At 36.9% G+C, this 14656-nt stretch overlaps 2 protein-coding genes across 12 annotated transcripts in view; one reads left to right on the top strand and one right to left on the bottom strand.

The window, feature by feature from the left end:
• LOC106181061 (protein couch potato) overlaps nucleotides 1–7856 on the top strand; it is a 25523-nt gene extending 17667 nt beyond the window's left edge. For 3 of the 10 annotated variants that reach the window (XM_013565323.3, XM_013565331.3, XM_087003702.1), the window contains exons 5-10: nucleotides 179–320; nucleotides 1435–1586; nucleotides 2540–2733; nucleotides 3042–3111; nucleotides 4305–4419; nucleotides 4969–7856. In XM_013565323.3, the coding sequence (XP_013420777.1) occupies nucleotides 179–320; nucleotides 1435–1586; nucleotides 2540–2733; nucleotides 3042–3111; nucleotides 4305–4419; nucleotides 4969–5063 (768 nt within the window). In that variant the 3' untranslated portion in view covers nucleotides 5064–7856. The remainder of the gene's footprint in view (nucleotides 1–178; nucleotides 321–1434; nucleotides 1587–2539; nucleotides 2734–3041; nucleotides 3112–4304; nucleotides 4420–4968) is intronic. The other 7 variants (XM_013565348.3, XM_013565341.3, XM_013565357.3 and 4 more) reach the window with 6 other exon arrangements.
• The window catches only part of LOC106181112 (sarcoplasmic calcium-binding proteins I, III, and IV), a 21827-nt gene continuing 15024 nt past the window's right edge, over nucleotides 7854–14656 (bottom strand). For both annotated transcript variants that reach the window (XM_013565402.2, XM_013565411.2), the window contains exons 5-7: nucleotides 10603–10735; nucleotides 9634–9731; nucleotides 7854–9326 (exon numbers count right to left, since the gene is read on the bottom strand). In XM_013565402.2, coding sequence (XP_013420856.1) covers nucleotides 9213–9326; nucleotides 9634–9731; nucleotides 10603–10735 — 345 coding nt within the window. In that variant the 3' untranslated portion in view covers nucleotides 7854–9212. The remainder of the gene's footprint in view (nucleotides 9327–9633; nucleotides 9732–10602; nucleotides 10736–14656) is intronic.

Below are 14656 nucleotides of genomic sequence, written 5' to 3'. Positions count from 1 at the left end.
TGATTTTTTTCAACCAATCGGATCACAGCTTGAAATTGCACCACCATATGGCACCACATAACTCGGCACTGACTGTGTCTTCTCCATCATCAACATCATCATCATCATCATCATTATCCTTCAAGCAACACGTACTTTATGCCAAAACTCTTTTTATGTAATGTTGTGCTGTTTGTAGCAGGGCGTAAGGTTCGATCCTGATCTCCCCCAGACTCTAAGGTTAGAGTTTGCCAAGAGTAACACCAAGGTGACCAAGCCCAAGCAACAATCACCGCAACCTGCAGCCACGCACCCAACTATAATCCATCCTCTAACTGGACGTAAGTTGTGCATGCCTCATTGTTTAAGCATGCCTTGGTCACAGACAGCACTGGTTACACAATTTGGATGGGGAGGGTGGCTCTAGGGGCAGTGGAAGTGGAAGGGGGGGTATGATTAGGAAGGCCACACCTGTTTCGATATACATTTCCTATGAAAACCACTTTTTAAATCTGATATCTAAAAACCACTTTAAAGATCTGATATCTGAAATTTGATTTTTCTTTTGCAAAAAAAAAAAAGGGTGTTCAAACCTCATTTTCAATAATCAAAATTAAAAAAAAAACATGAATTTACAAAAATGAAAATGTCTTCTTATTATGAAAATTATTCTTCTGTATGTTTACCTGCAGTGGAAACTATTTTAGAAGACAGTAATGAGACCCTTGGCTGTTTGCCTTGACAGCCTATCAAAATTTCCAGGGTCTTCTTTTTTTTTGTACGTCATACGGTAAACAAGCGGCAAGGGGATATTGTGGCTTTGCTGTGTCACCACTGCAGATTAAAGAGCAAAAGCACAGGTGAAAGATGATCTCTTTCCACCTGATGTTTGCTAGCCTGGACAATGCAGTCATTTTGTCTCAATATCGCCAATGATGCCAGAGCTTGAATATGAGCTGCCAGCATTGGCAATCCCGGATCTGCAGGATTGAGTTCTGATGGGAGAGGAATTGGTCACAGCATGAAGCAAGCTCACTCCATGCCATGTCAAAGTAGTGCTAATTGGGACTCCTAGTGCTGTCTGTGCTACCTCGGCTTTTTCTGCATTATTGTTAAACAGCATGATATAAGGCACAGTGGGTGCTAATCTTTGTTCTATATGGAATCAACTAATGATGATAATTATCACGGCAGATACTGCACTGTACTCAACTCACTTGGCACAATGCTATTATGTACTACACCTGAAGCTTAGTCTTTTACTAGTAGCCTGCTAAAACTTTGAAATTGTATGGAGTTGATGATATAGTATTGTGTGGTTATGTATTACAAATAAGAATAACCTTATTTTATGGTCTTTATTAAGAAAAGTAATAAATATTCCATTGTTTAAGGCCTAACCCTTGTGATGTCTAAATAAGTGGTTCTTGAGTGTCCAATCTTTTCTGTTTCCAGAAGAATTAGGTGCTGCGTTTTTACCAGGTGCAGAAGCATGGGCGGCACATCCTCTTGTAACAGCAGCTTACGAATTGCCAACCGCGGCTTCGATTCATCATCCTACTCTCATTCAGCATCCCTCATTTGCCACACAAGTCAGCAATTCATATGTAAGAGTTTATTTACTTCTGTAATATGATATTAAAGGAGCAATTCTTGTCTTACATAAAATTTAAGTGTCAATTTGATTATTTGGTGAAAAAAGGCATACTGGTAGCTTGATTCATTATATTAAACTTTTAGTCCTTAGGCAAAGGACCTTTTTTACTGCCACTTAACATTTTTTAACCTTGGATAAATGCACCAGGGAGTGAAGAATTATAGTTTGTTTTTTCGAATAGTGCTACTATAAGAAGTTTTAAGGTTTTTTTCTGGAATGGGATTATTTTAGCAGAGGAGAAAAGAATCACTCTTGATTTTTTTCACAGTATTATCTTGTTTTCAGGATCTTGGATACAAAATGCCTATTAAGGGGAAACTTTTTGCCTTTCTACAAGAAATTTATCTACATTTATTATAGCATAGTGTTGTCAGTTTTTTTATCCTGGCCACTGCTTAACATCATAAAAATACTGGCATCTCTCCTTTCACAGATTTTAACCATCTTAATATGGAAAAGCAAAAGTGATGTTTTAATATATTCACAAAATGTTTCACAAAATGTTTCCTTGCAACCTTATTTGAGGTAAATGTTACAGTAAATTATCATACATCTTGTAAAATTTTCTAAGATTAAAGGCCTGAATGGCATGTTAGGCCTTTTTATTTCAAAAAAAAAAAAAAAAAAAAAAATCATAAATTCACTAGAAATTTCAGCAATATTTCCTGTTTTTTCATTTAGAGATTACCTCAAAAACTTGAAAGTAGGAGCATAAAGGGTTAAAAATATGGGTCATAAATCTTTAATTAGTTTTGGATATGGTATACCTTGGTGACTAAGCAACCAAGTGTTAAAAACTCCAAGAGTATAAAATTTTGCGATAAAAGGACATACTTTAGATTTTGTGCCTTTAACCCTGCTTTTTTTTTTTGCCTGTTATGTTAATTAGCCCTGTATTTCCAGTATCAGACTCCACTACTGGCTCACCACGTGATGACTCCGTCAGCAATACCCCATCCTCATCTCGCTACCAGCCCAGTATTGGGGAGCCCCGTCAGTAACGGGAATGCTTCCCCGAACGCACCTTGTTCCACACTGTTTGTGGCTAACCTCGGACAATTCTGCTCAGAACAGGAGCTGAAAGAATTATTTCAAAAGTAAGTGTTGTGACTGTGTAAAGTGTATGGAGATTGATTTTGTTTTTATGTGATCTGTAATTTTAATTTTAACAGAAGCTGGGCAAGAAACAATTTTTTTATGTGATCTGTAATTCCAGTTAGATGAAAAACATGCAAATTTGTTAAATATAATTTCTTAAAAGATTTTTACATTTTATTGTAGATGTATGATATTGTATAATGTATAACAAATTGGTAATATTCCTTGCTGTCTTCCTGACAACTGTATATTGAGACTGTTCTGCTTTCACTTGCTCGTAGACTAAAGAGTTTTGTTTTCATTCCAGTTTCCATGGCTACTGTAGACTAAGGATGCATAATAAAGGAGGTTCTCCGGTAGCATTTGTTGAATATCAGGTCAGTGCAAGGGGTCATTCTTTGGCAAGAGAACAATGCTCTTCCAGTCTTTTTTGAATAATTGAATCTTTCCAATTTAGTATTTGAGATAGCAGTAAAAGATACTTTGCTGTGTGCTGCCTGACTGGGAAATGAAGGAGAACTGAAAAAAAAACCTTCCTGGTGCATGAATGAAAGCCAGTGTTACAATTTTTGTCTGCATCACAAAAGAGAATCCCTTTTTTTCTTTTTCAAAAATTAATAAAAACATAAATCAGACCAAGGTACTTCATTTCCTTTGGTGATAACCTCAGTTGTGTGTGTGGCTAGTTGGTGTCATGGAGGTCAACTGCCTACAGTGAACGGGGCAAATATAATCTCAATGATACAGTCAAATACAAGGAGAGAGGGGGAAATCGTGTGTTTCTGACGTTCCATAGAAGCTGTAAACTAGGCTCTCCACTTTGAAATCTATCTGTGAGAGTGTATGTGTGTGATTTTGCAGTGCTGTGTGATGATGTATGATATATGACAGTAGAGGTGAGATGCTGACTTCCACATGCCACAGCTAGCACAGGTCACACCTTTCTTTCCTGACACTTCACTGGCAAGGTGCTCAAGTTATGTGGCACTGCCATGTTTTATATGCTACGGAACCCAGAGAATTGATCTTTGCTTGAACACAAGACAGCATTGTGATATCTACTCTGAAGCCTTATGTGGCGTTATTAATAATTATTTCTGGATACAGGAAGAGGAATTATCACCTGGTGATGAGGCCTGCTAATGAGGCATTTTAGAAACACGTTGATATGTATTCCTGGGAACTCCATATTTATAGTCTTTCACAAAGTAATTTTTTGGCTCAAATTTCTCCTCGTCTGGTGGTCATATGTCTCTCAAGGAGACAAGGCTTTCTTTTTAATCCCAGCAGTGAGTCATTATCAGCACAAGAGATGGGTTTATTACATCAATCTAGTTCCACATATATGTGAAGATAAAAACAAAAAAGAAATATTGCTAGCGGAATTGTAGCCAACATAATAATGTGGGAAGTGAGAGGAAGCCAACCCTCTGAGATTGCTTCCTTTGTACCAATTGCCATTTTGTAACTGTGCATTAATGTGCCACCTTCAGAAAAAGGTGAGCAGCTCTGTATAGTAGTAATAGTTTTTTTCATAAGTGCGAATAGTAATGAAAGGCTTGTCTTGCAGGATATTGCCACGGCAACAAGAGCCATGGCAGCCCTTCAGGGGGCAGTACTGTTCTCCTCAGAGCGAGGTGGCATTCGCATTGAATATGCAAGAAATAAGATGGGGGAGGTGAGTGGTAAGCATCAATTTTATGAATTTTTAAAAACCTTCACCTGAAAAGCTTTTTTAGTGTGTAATGAAAGTGACACAAAAAATTTGGTGAACATGTATTTTTTTGTTTTTGTTTGATGGAAGTAGATTTGACAAACAATGTACACATCATTTCCTTAACAAAAATATTAAGATGGATTCTAGAGAAAATAAGTCATTTGGGAGCAAGAAATGTGCACTGCAGCTTTCTAGGTGCTTCATAACACTGAAATTGAGTTTTAGGGCTCATTCCCAGGAAAACCATTGTTCTACGTATATCAACCCAACTTCGCGGGGACTCTTGCTGAATGCAATCAGGTTAACATGCCTTTTCCTGTTTGCAATGTTCTTGTATAACGACCTGCTTTTCTGTATTCTACTCAATGCCGGGAGGAGGTGTGTTAATCTGTTAATCTGATTGCATTAGGCAAGAATCTTTGCAGAGTTGGATCGATCCACATAGAGTGATAGTTAAATTGTGAATGAGCCCATAATGTTTAAGATAGTAAGCATCTCCATTGGTGCCATATTTCAGATCTTCTCAACAGCAATGAGCCCTCTCTGAAGGTTTTGCAGGATGGCCAGCACCTGTCTGCAAGACATCCAAGTCCTTTTTATGTTCAATACTAGTTTGACTGTACTAGTACAAAAAAATTCAAAGCAATCACAATTGTTAGATATATTTTTAATGAAAAAGAAAGATGGAGAAAACGGTGCTTTTTATTACTGTACTAAATCAAAATCCTCTACTGACTCAAAAGGGGTCTTTGAAGGTTTTTTCTTTAAGGCATGTTTGTGCCTTTAAGGGGAATCCGCGAACATTTTTTCTGCTTTTCGTTATTTTAATGCCATTTGGAAAACTGCAGACAATAATCTGAAAATCTACCTCACTTTCAATTGGCAAAAAACAAGAGAAAGAAAAAACACAAAAATGAAATTTATCTAGAATCCATTCTTATGATTTAGAAAATCGTACAATTATCTGTTTTTGATTTGGATGCGAAGAGATCATCTTAATGAAAAGTAGACCTTGTTCTTTTGACAGGGTAACCAAAATGGCTCCCTTTCTCCAGGGTCGGAAGACGAGTATCAGCAATGATGCAGGTTTCCATGACAACTGATATTAATACAGCAATAATAAGCTACAATATTTCTCAATCTTGGAATAGTTAAATTATTATAATTATTATTATAAACATTATTATTGGTGTTACTATCATGAGAATTATCATGGTAATTGTTCAGATGTATGGCAAGCAAGTCCTTGCCTGGAAGTGTAACTTCCTACAGTGGTTAATGGTGAAGGTAGAACATAATCACTTAAGATCTATAGCTGTAGTGTAGTTTTTGTCCATTCATATTTGAACTGTAGCATATCAGATTCTAATTCTATAATGGTACATATCTGTCGTCTTTTGATGTGCTGTTATCTGGCGGGTAGAGATATCGACGCTCCGTCCATAGACTAAGGGGAGTCACCATCTTTTACCTATACTTTTGCAGCTTTGTTACTGAGTTATATTTCTTGGTGTATATTATGAATGACCTCTGAGATTGTCTATGTATTAAGTAGTTGTTTACAATGTTGTATAGTAAGAAGCAATGTCCCATGACAAGGAGGCGTTACGTTTGCATGACTACGCAGATATACTCAAGACGTTATGTTGTTGACAATCCATATTCTTGCCAGAATGTTTTCTATAGTGTGGATCCCAAAATTTGCTTTAAAAAAGAGCAAGAGATCAATTGTTTTGCTGTGTTATATTTTATTATTTCCCATGATGTAGCGGAAGAAACTGTTTTCTTTGTTGTTTGTATTTTACAGTTTCAGCAGCTTATTTATTAATTAGCTGAGTGGTGAGAAATCTTACATACTTACAAACGAACAAACACTTTTGTGGAGGAACGGCAAATATTTTGAACAATTTTTTATTATTAAGTACTTGCAAGATTTTTTTCATATTGTTCCACAACAATGTTGTCGTAAGTGTAGTGTCTGTATTGTGTATTGCGGTAGTGAAAAGCGTTCGTTTTTTTATTTTAAAGGAAAGGAAGCATGAACAATAAATTGAGTGATTTTGCAAATGCAGAAGAGAAACAAACATTCCATTCCTGTCAGAAGTATTATATGTGGTTCGTATAACATCAAGCAATATGCAAAATTTAACGATTCTTTAATGATGGAGAATTTTTTCATTTAATTTTACTTGTAAATGGCACTTGCATGTACAGAATTTCTTTTGCCACGACAATCTCGTTATGAACTTGGGACAAAACGTACACGTAGAGCGATCAGAAAAAAAACAATCAATAGTTGCGTCGGACTTGCTCCGTTTTAAAATCGCAGGGTGTCTATGAACTGACAATGAACAACGAAATCACAAATGTTAAAATATTATCACGATACTGACGTCATGGTTTCTTTGAGTAAAATAGTATTATTATTATTAATCAAGTTGGTTTTGATTTGCATAGTAGAAGGCTTACAAGGGTTACTCAAACCTTTAGTCTGGGGCATTTTTTGTTGTTGTTAATCTTGGTTTTAATGTATTCTGATATGCCATTCTCCTATGCATCGTACTACTTCATGAATTTGAATATATCATGACTGTTATTATAAGATTGATTACAGATACTGTTGGTTGTACTCGGATATTCAGGCGTGTGATGTAGAATACGACGGCATGTAGTCAGTGTGCTGGTCATTTAGAAGATTGACGGTCTCTGCATGTTTTTGAAGAGAGCTGTTAAATAATCAAGACAACAGATTTTGATTTTTGTTAACAGCAGTTGGTTCTGTTTAAAGAATTTTCCTTTGGTGCAGAGAAATACTCAGATGTCAAGTTTTAGCACAACTCGAGTAGAAGCAAGACCTGGCGGTCCTCGTGCGTGACGCAGCGTTTCTCTTTGCCCGCGCGCGGGTATCTATCTTGCCAAGGAGTGGACTATCGTCTGCTCAGGGTCCTGATGGTGGAACTGTTTCTACCATCGTTAAAAAGCATCCATATTTTCATTGTCTGACAGTGCTCCGCCACTTTGTGTATATAGACAGGTCTATCGCACTTGTTGTGTCACACACCGACATCTTAGAACAGAAAATTCACTAGTTGGATTTGTATTGCACAAATATAGAGACTGTATATATATATAATTCAGATGTAAGAAATTACGACTTTATTAACAATGACTGAAGTGTGGAATATATAATTTACGGGGATATAATATTAAATTTAAAATATACGTAAAATTAAGCCGCCGGGATGTACATATTCAAAGGGATCCGAGCGCTGTGGGCACTGAAAGCATGGATGTTATTCTACCTAAGGAGCATTACTTGTTTTATTATTATTATCATCATTATTAGATGTAGACAAATGGGATTTTTACCCTTCTTTGTAACAATAAACTGTCATCAAACAATGATTTTGTATTTCGTTTATTTCGCCATAGGCCTTACACAAGTTTTTAAAAAGAATTTTATCGATTGGTTTGCTTATATATTTCGACAGTAAAAAGACGAACTTGAACGAAAGATTATTTTTATATTTTTGAATAAACACCAAATATGTGGAAAAATCGGGTGAGCCATTTGTACAAACTCGTGGTAAGCGACTAACTACATGAACCGAACAATGGCGCAATGCGGTAGTTGAGATATTGGTTGTGATCGTTCAATGTGACCAACAATTCTCGGCAAATGCAAAAGTAAAGTTACAGAGATATATTAAGGCACCAAAGAATGTTTTGGAATTCTGGTTGATTTTCTGTGCAGTATTTCAGAAGCCGATTTCATGCCGCGTTGTGCGCAAGTAGCATCCACAAAAACGGTCCATAGACTCGCTCACTTTCACTTATTTACATCGCTGAAGTTAGTATCTTAATTATCTTATAACATCTAAACCCTTTCTCATAATCCTAAAAGTGAAATTACTGATTCTGTTGGTTCCCTAATCTCTGTCTATTAAAATCTATAGTCAATATCATTTTTCACAGATTCATATGTTCCGTGAAATGCTGTAAAAGAATTTGTATATCATTCTAAATTAAATCACAAACAGTGAGACATTCAAATGCAAACGTATAATTTGATTTAGATAATATTAAAGCACTAGTGGTAAAACAATATTCCAGCATCTTGTTTTAGATTACACGATCACCTAGTCCATTGCGGGTTCACAGTTATCATAGTTTTTACTTGTTTTAAACGAATAACAATTTGTTCTAACAGCGAACATTGAGGGCCTAATATTTAAGAACGGTACTGGAAACCATGCTTTGTGGATGTTTTCTTCCTGCCAGACCATGTATATGTATTTTTGTAATCTACTTGCGATATAATTTATTCATAAGTGGCGTCTTAGCCCAATCTATAGTTTTAGGGCATTGTTTCTTCAGCCAGCACTGTAGACTGTTACAAGTAAGCCAAGCTCACTATATAGCACAAATACAAAAGGACACATTTTCCACGAAACTGTTTTACTAGTAGTTCGACCATCTTCGTGGCAGTCGATGTCACCCATACCGTCTTTTGGTGACATCAAATGCTTGCTCGGCTACTGTTCGAACGCTGTTGACACATTATCCTTTTCGGTGTTTCTGGGACTTTTTCTCCACCTCTGTAGGCGAGGGAAGCCCGAAGAACACTCGAATGGCCGTCTCTTTAATTTTCAACTTCCCGCATTACTTAGGCTGCTACCATGGCGTTATCACAATATTACAACATACTCCCAGATAAAATGTAAAAACGAATAAAAGTTCCTCGGTTTTGAAACACATTCCCTAGAAATTGGTCTTTCCAAAGAGGGCATTACCCTTCGCATTTGGGTCGTCTGACACGAAATATTCCATGAACAGCTCAGCGAATTCATCTTTGGTAATTTTCACTGCTTGGTTCTGAAGATGATAAAAAAGCACGAATAAATATTTTGAGAAAACACTATTACTGTATGTATATGTATATATATAAACTGCAGTTTAGAATTTGTTAGAATGGCCTTATGTTAGCAAAGGTAAATTCCTTGGGTACGCTTTTTTTCTTGACGGAAATTATGATGACATTTTTCTAATATTGAAATTGGAAGTTGAATAAAACCGCTAGCAGTTGCAACACGTAGACTGGCTCAATACTTAACATAGAAATAATACCATTTAAAATTTCAATGACAATAACCGTGGCGCAATAATATATGATGCGTCTTACCTCAGAAAACTTGTTGAAGGCGCTCTCGCAGTCAGCATCGGTGATCCCATACGATTTATATACAGTTTTGTATTCGTTCATGTCAATGATGTCGTCACCTGCAAAGTAACGGAAAGACCCGCTAAGACACATAATTAAAGAACGTTAAACCTTTAAGGAGGAAATATAATTTTCCCGAAAATCCCAACAATTTCCCTTTAACACCAAGGTATACCGTATCCCTTACCGTCACCCGACACCAGGGTTGTTTTCTGCATCCCAATGATGGGTGCCAAATGCTAAAAGGCCTCCAATAAGCGAGATTTACTAGAGCTTTTGGCTAATCCCGACGACAAAGTCGTTCCAACTTGTCAGTCGCAAGTCATCGTTTTCATTTACATTTTTGTGTCTAATCAACGTCACTATACCTGCAGGTGTCCCTTTCTGTATCTGATTAGAAAGGTGGTAAGTCAAGAAGGCATGCAAGACTGACAAACCCACTGAGACAAGAAAACATGTAGGTATGTTTCTCTGTTAGAATTAAAGCATATTTTAGTATTATAATAGAGGCAACCAATTTTTAGTTACAAAATTCTATAATAATAATAATAATAATTGTTGTTATTATTATTATTATTATTATTATTAAAGATTGGCACATATTAAAGGGAGTCTACTGAGATTACTTGGCAGCCGGTGACACAGAAATGCAGTCAACAAAGCGGAAACTATTGACCACAGTGCTCGCGTTCTTATCTCACATATCGTCTCATTTCTTCTCTCGAATGCAGTTCCTGTAACACCACACGGCAAATAATAATAAAAAACTACTTGTTCTCTTACCAATAAACGCACGACCCTAGGTGTTTTTAAAAATCAATTTATAAGTTTGTTTAAAACTGATCTATTCTTAAAATCTTTAAGTTCACCTATAATGCCGTCGTTATTATTCTTGAACACAACTATGTAAAATAAAAGTCCCTTGCTTACCTGAGGTATCATTTACATAGAACATAAACTCGCGGTATCTGTTGACCCAGTCAGGGAGTGCACCGGTGTTCTTGCTCGCCTTGATGCTTTCAGTCCACATCAGATACCACTCCTCAGTGGATACCTTCTTATCCTGGAAAACATATATATATATATATATATATACACATATATATATATATATAATATTTTGTACTGAATGTTGAAAGCTGAAACAATAGTTACGCACAACAACCCGTTTTCCTCACCCATCAAGATTTGCGACGAAGAGCAATTTTTGTTTTTCTCTAGTGTGTGTGCCGTAAATGATCCCTGGGATGACCAAAAAAAACATGAAAATACTATTCTGAGAGCTTTCTTTTCCAAAATGTAAAGCTGCAAAATGGACTGGTATGTCTGTGTCCCAGATTAAAGCGCTGTTTTAGTGTCATTTTCGGCTAAGAATTAAAAAAGTTTAAAATAAACAGCAATGTTTGGAAACATAACATTGTTTGTTGTTGACTTTCAAAGATGATCACCCACTGCTGTTACCCAGTATCGTGGACATTCATATAATATCATGTATGGGTCCCATTGACTTGTGTAAGTAAGTCCCGTCCTAGATGCTGGCCCACTTACGTCACGCTAACCTTAACCTGTATGAATCTAATGTAGGATGGATAACTATCCGTTGCACGGATCCCCAGTTTCTTAACAACAGACATTGCAACTGTGTTAGATACGACCAGAGTTTAGAACATCTGAAACATTGTACACATCCGATTATGTCTGAATCACTTAATATCCATGGAATCTACTTTGACTGCCGCGCTTCATAGCTTCGGATTTTCGTTCCTTAACGTTTGAGATAAGTGCAGAATAGCTGGAACTAGACTAGGTTATTATCTTGGACTGACAGACTGTCGTGTAGAGAAATTTGCTTCACAAGACAATTCAAGGCAACCATTTTTGTGAGGAATGGCTCATTTTATTCTTACTTGTTGCATGTCAATTTCAATGCCAAATTTGCATGGTAAGACAGGTGACTATAAAATATACTTTGATCATGACTTTTCATGTTCGCCTGGAGACCAGTGTCAGCTGCACATTTCTCTTAGACTGACCTAACAAAAGTATTGCAAAAAAAGTCAAAGCGAATTTTACCACTCAATTAAAGCAATAATAACTCTTCCTTTGAGATTCAAAATTCCGCATGAAATACATTGTAAACAACGCATGGAAATATATTCTATTGTATTTTACCACTAAAACGGCCGTTATTGTAGTAAAACTAAAATCTGTGCTTGTCAATAGGGCTTTCGATGCTTTCATCAAGGCATTCGTTGCTAATGACGTAATGGTGTCACGCGGATTCTCGCGTTCATTCGAGACCAAAATAACATATGGCGCCAAACGCATTAATGCGGCCGCAGACGTAAGTTGCGAGTTTTTGTACAGTGCGTCGGATAACGAAAAGCCCAGAACGGCACACATTGTGGATATTAATGTATTTTTAACAAAAAGACGAATATATCTCATGAATCTTATATAGTGTTGTTGTTGTCTGCTTTTCCCGCGGTTTTAAGTAGGTCAACAGTGACTATGCGATGTCAGAGAGAGCTCCGTCAGTTAAAATCTCTTAAGAGATTTTAACAAAAAACCGTACGTTTAGGAAAAAAACCCTGGATTAACTTTGAATGCAGGAATGGGGTCGCTGACCATTGGTAAGTACGGGAAAATTGCCGTTTACTCCAGGAAAATCCAATTTTTGGCCAAAATGAAGAGTTATTATGACTTTAAAAGCTTCTGTTATTGCGGGTTTTAAGTATTACTGCTAGTTGTATTTGATGGATATTTTAATGAATATCACTTGTATATGTATTTTGTATTAGGGCTGGCAGTCTGTAGTGCTAACATATTACATGTGTTTCTACTGAACCATCTCTATGTAACTGTGCATTAACTAAACCTTAATCTTAATGCATTTTATACAATTCTTAAAAACCGCTGGTTACGAAAGTTTCTTCACACTTACTAAATGGTATTCATGTGTTCACTCTGGTCGAGTTTAGATTCGTTGTTACGATTTATTAAAATATTTCGCTGGAAACATTGTGAATGGGTAAAATCTATGCTAAACATGAAACGTTATCCAAGATAACCAAAATCAGCCGGATTTTACAATTTTACGCTTGGCCATTATGAATATGTTTAATCCTGAATCGACCTCACCTCCCCGGTGAGTACACAACCCAAGTATCGACATATAGGTGGCGCTGAGAATTATCATCCACAACAACCATGTCCAGGACCCTGTAACTCAAAGCATCGCGCATTGCGACCGAGCGCAAGAGTCTCGATTCCGTAACCCCCATTTGGGATGGGGCGAGTATGGGCGAGTTATGGAATCGAGACGCTTGCGCTCGGTCGCAATGCGCGATGCTTTCGAGTTACGGGCCCAGGACTTTACTTTCTGCTTCATTCTCCAAATATCATGTCCTCAGCGAGGAGACGGCAAGTTCTAGTAAGGGATTTTTGTTGGTCTTTGCTATAGGGAACTGTCTCCTGCACCCAGCATATTTTACCACTAGAGGTCTCTGGACACTATATACTCGCGATGTTGCTTGAAATGGCGTGTCAAATGTATCAGATAAAAACGTTACTCTGGGTCGTAGAAGCTGTATCAAGTATTGATAAATATGTCAGCTTGCATTGCTACATTGGCTGTGAAATTGGTTAAAAGTAGAAAGCACTTTGCTCCATGGATGCTAAACTCAGTGCAAATTCCTCAAGGAGATAAAAATGTGCCATTTCCTGATGGGCCACATTCGATTCTAATCCCATACAATTTTCACAATGATTAGAAAAATTCTCCGCATCATTGAATAAGTGTAAATATTTGGAGCATCGAAAGGTTTCCGAAACATTTATACATGTATTATCATGGTGTTGTTTTCAGTCCAACCGAATACCCTAGGAATTTCTTTTGGCTGCCGCGGTTCGAAGATTCATTTTTTCTTTCCCAAAGCGTGAAAGTAAATGTAGAATTGCCAGAGCTAGGTGACTAATATTGATTGAGAGAAACTCTGTTAAATCGAGAAATTGGCTTACAAGGCAATTCAATTGATAGAACAAAACCCGTTACCAGTTGGTGAGTATCTATGCCTAAATAATTAACAGTTTTCCTTCGCAAGTTAAACATTTCCAGCAGCAGGTGTCAACTCTGTGGAATTTATTTATTTTTATTTTATTTATTTTTTGTTTGTTTGTTTGTTTGTTTGTTTTAATTTGCACCTTATATGTGAAGGTGTTCGGCCAATTTTACTCTAATTCCAAAATTTGTCTCATCTATCTGTATATTTTTTTCTCACCACATATAAAGGAATGTGTGTTCTTAGTTGGATTTAAATACCAAACTGTCTACTTATTTGTTACTTGTTCAAACAGGACCAAAACTGAAAATGGATTCACCATAATTAAATTACAATCTATTTGTAATTGCATTGTCAAAAATGACACTGTGTTTGGCAGGATGTGCATTGAGTCAAGTATATGTATTGAGCTAAAAATCCTCATCGCGTATTTCAATGTTTTTCAAACTCTTGTTTTATGGTTCAATCTGGACATTTCTTAGACATTTCTTAATCATATACCGCTTATCAATGTCACAGCTCTGTTTGATTTGACACAAAATATCCCCTCTTTTAACCTAAAGCAATTGTCAGTCCTCCGTACAAGTCTCTCTCTCTCTCTCTCTCTATCTCTCTCTCCACACACACACACAAACACACACACACACACACGGGCACATGCACTAATCTTGCACTGAATTAAAATGACAAGGCTGCTATGACACTTCAGCGGATAGAGCCTTAAAAATCTAGCTTTCGTGCTGGTGTTCATTAATCTTCACAAAGTTCCGCAAAGTCTAAATCCTGAGAAATAACGATCGATACCCGCAGTGATAACACGACAGGGACATATCGCCGCTGGAAACAGATGATCGACCTGTTGCCTTGGAGACGGGATCCGAACCAAGAGACGAAGAGCAACAAAACACAGGAGAAACTACAAT

The sequence above is a fragment of the Lingula anatina genome, chromosome 2 (genome assembly GCF_051362555.1).
Source record: "Lingula anatina isolate TDL-2025a chromosome 2, LinAna3.0, whole genome shotgun sequence".
NCBI classification, from domain to species: Eukaryota; Metazoa; Brachiopoda; class Lingulata; order Lingulida; family Lingulidae; genus Lingula; species Lingula anatina.
The sequence above is the reverse complement of the archived record's forward strand: the minus strand, read 5'-3'. Positions and strand labels throughout refer to the sequence as shown.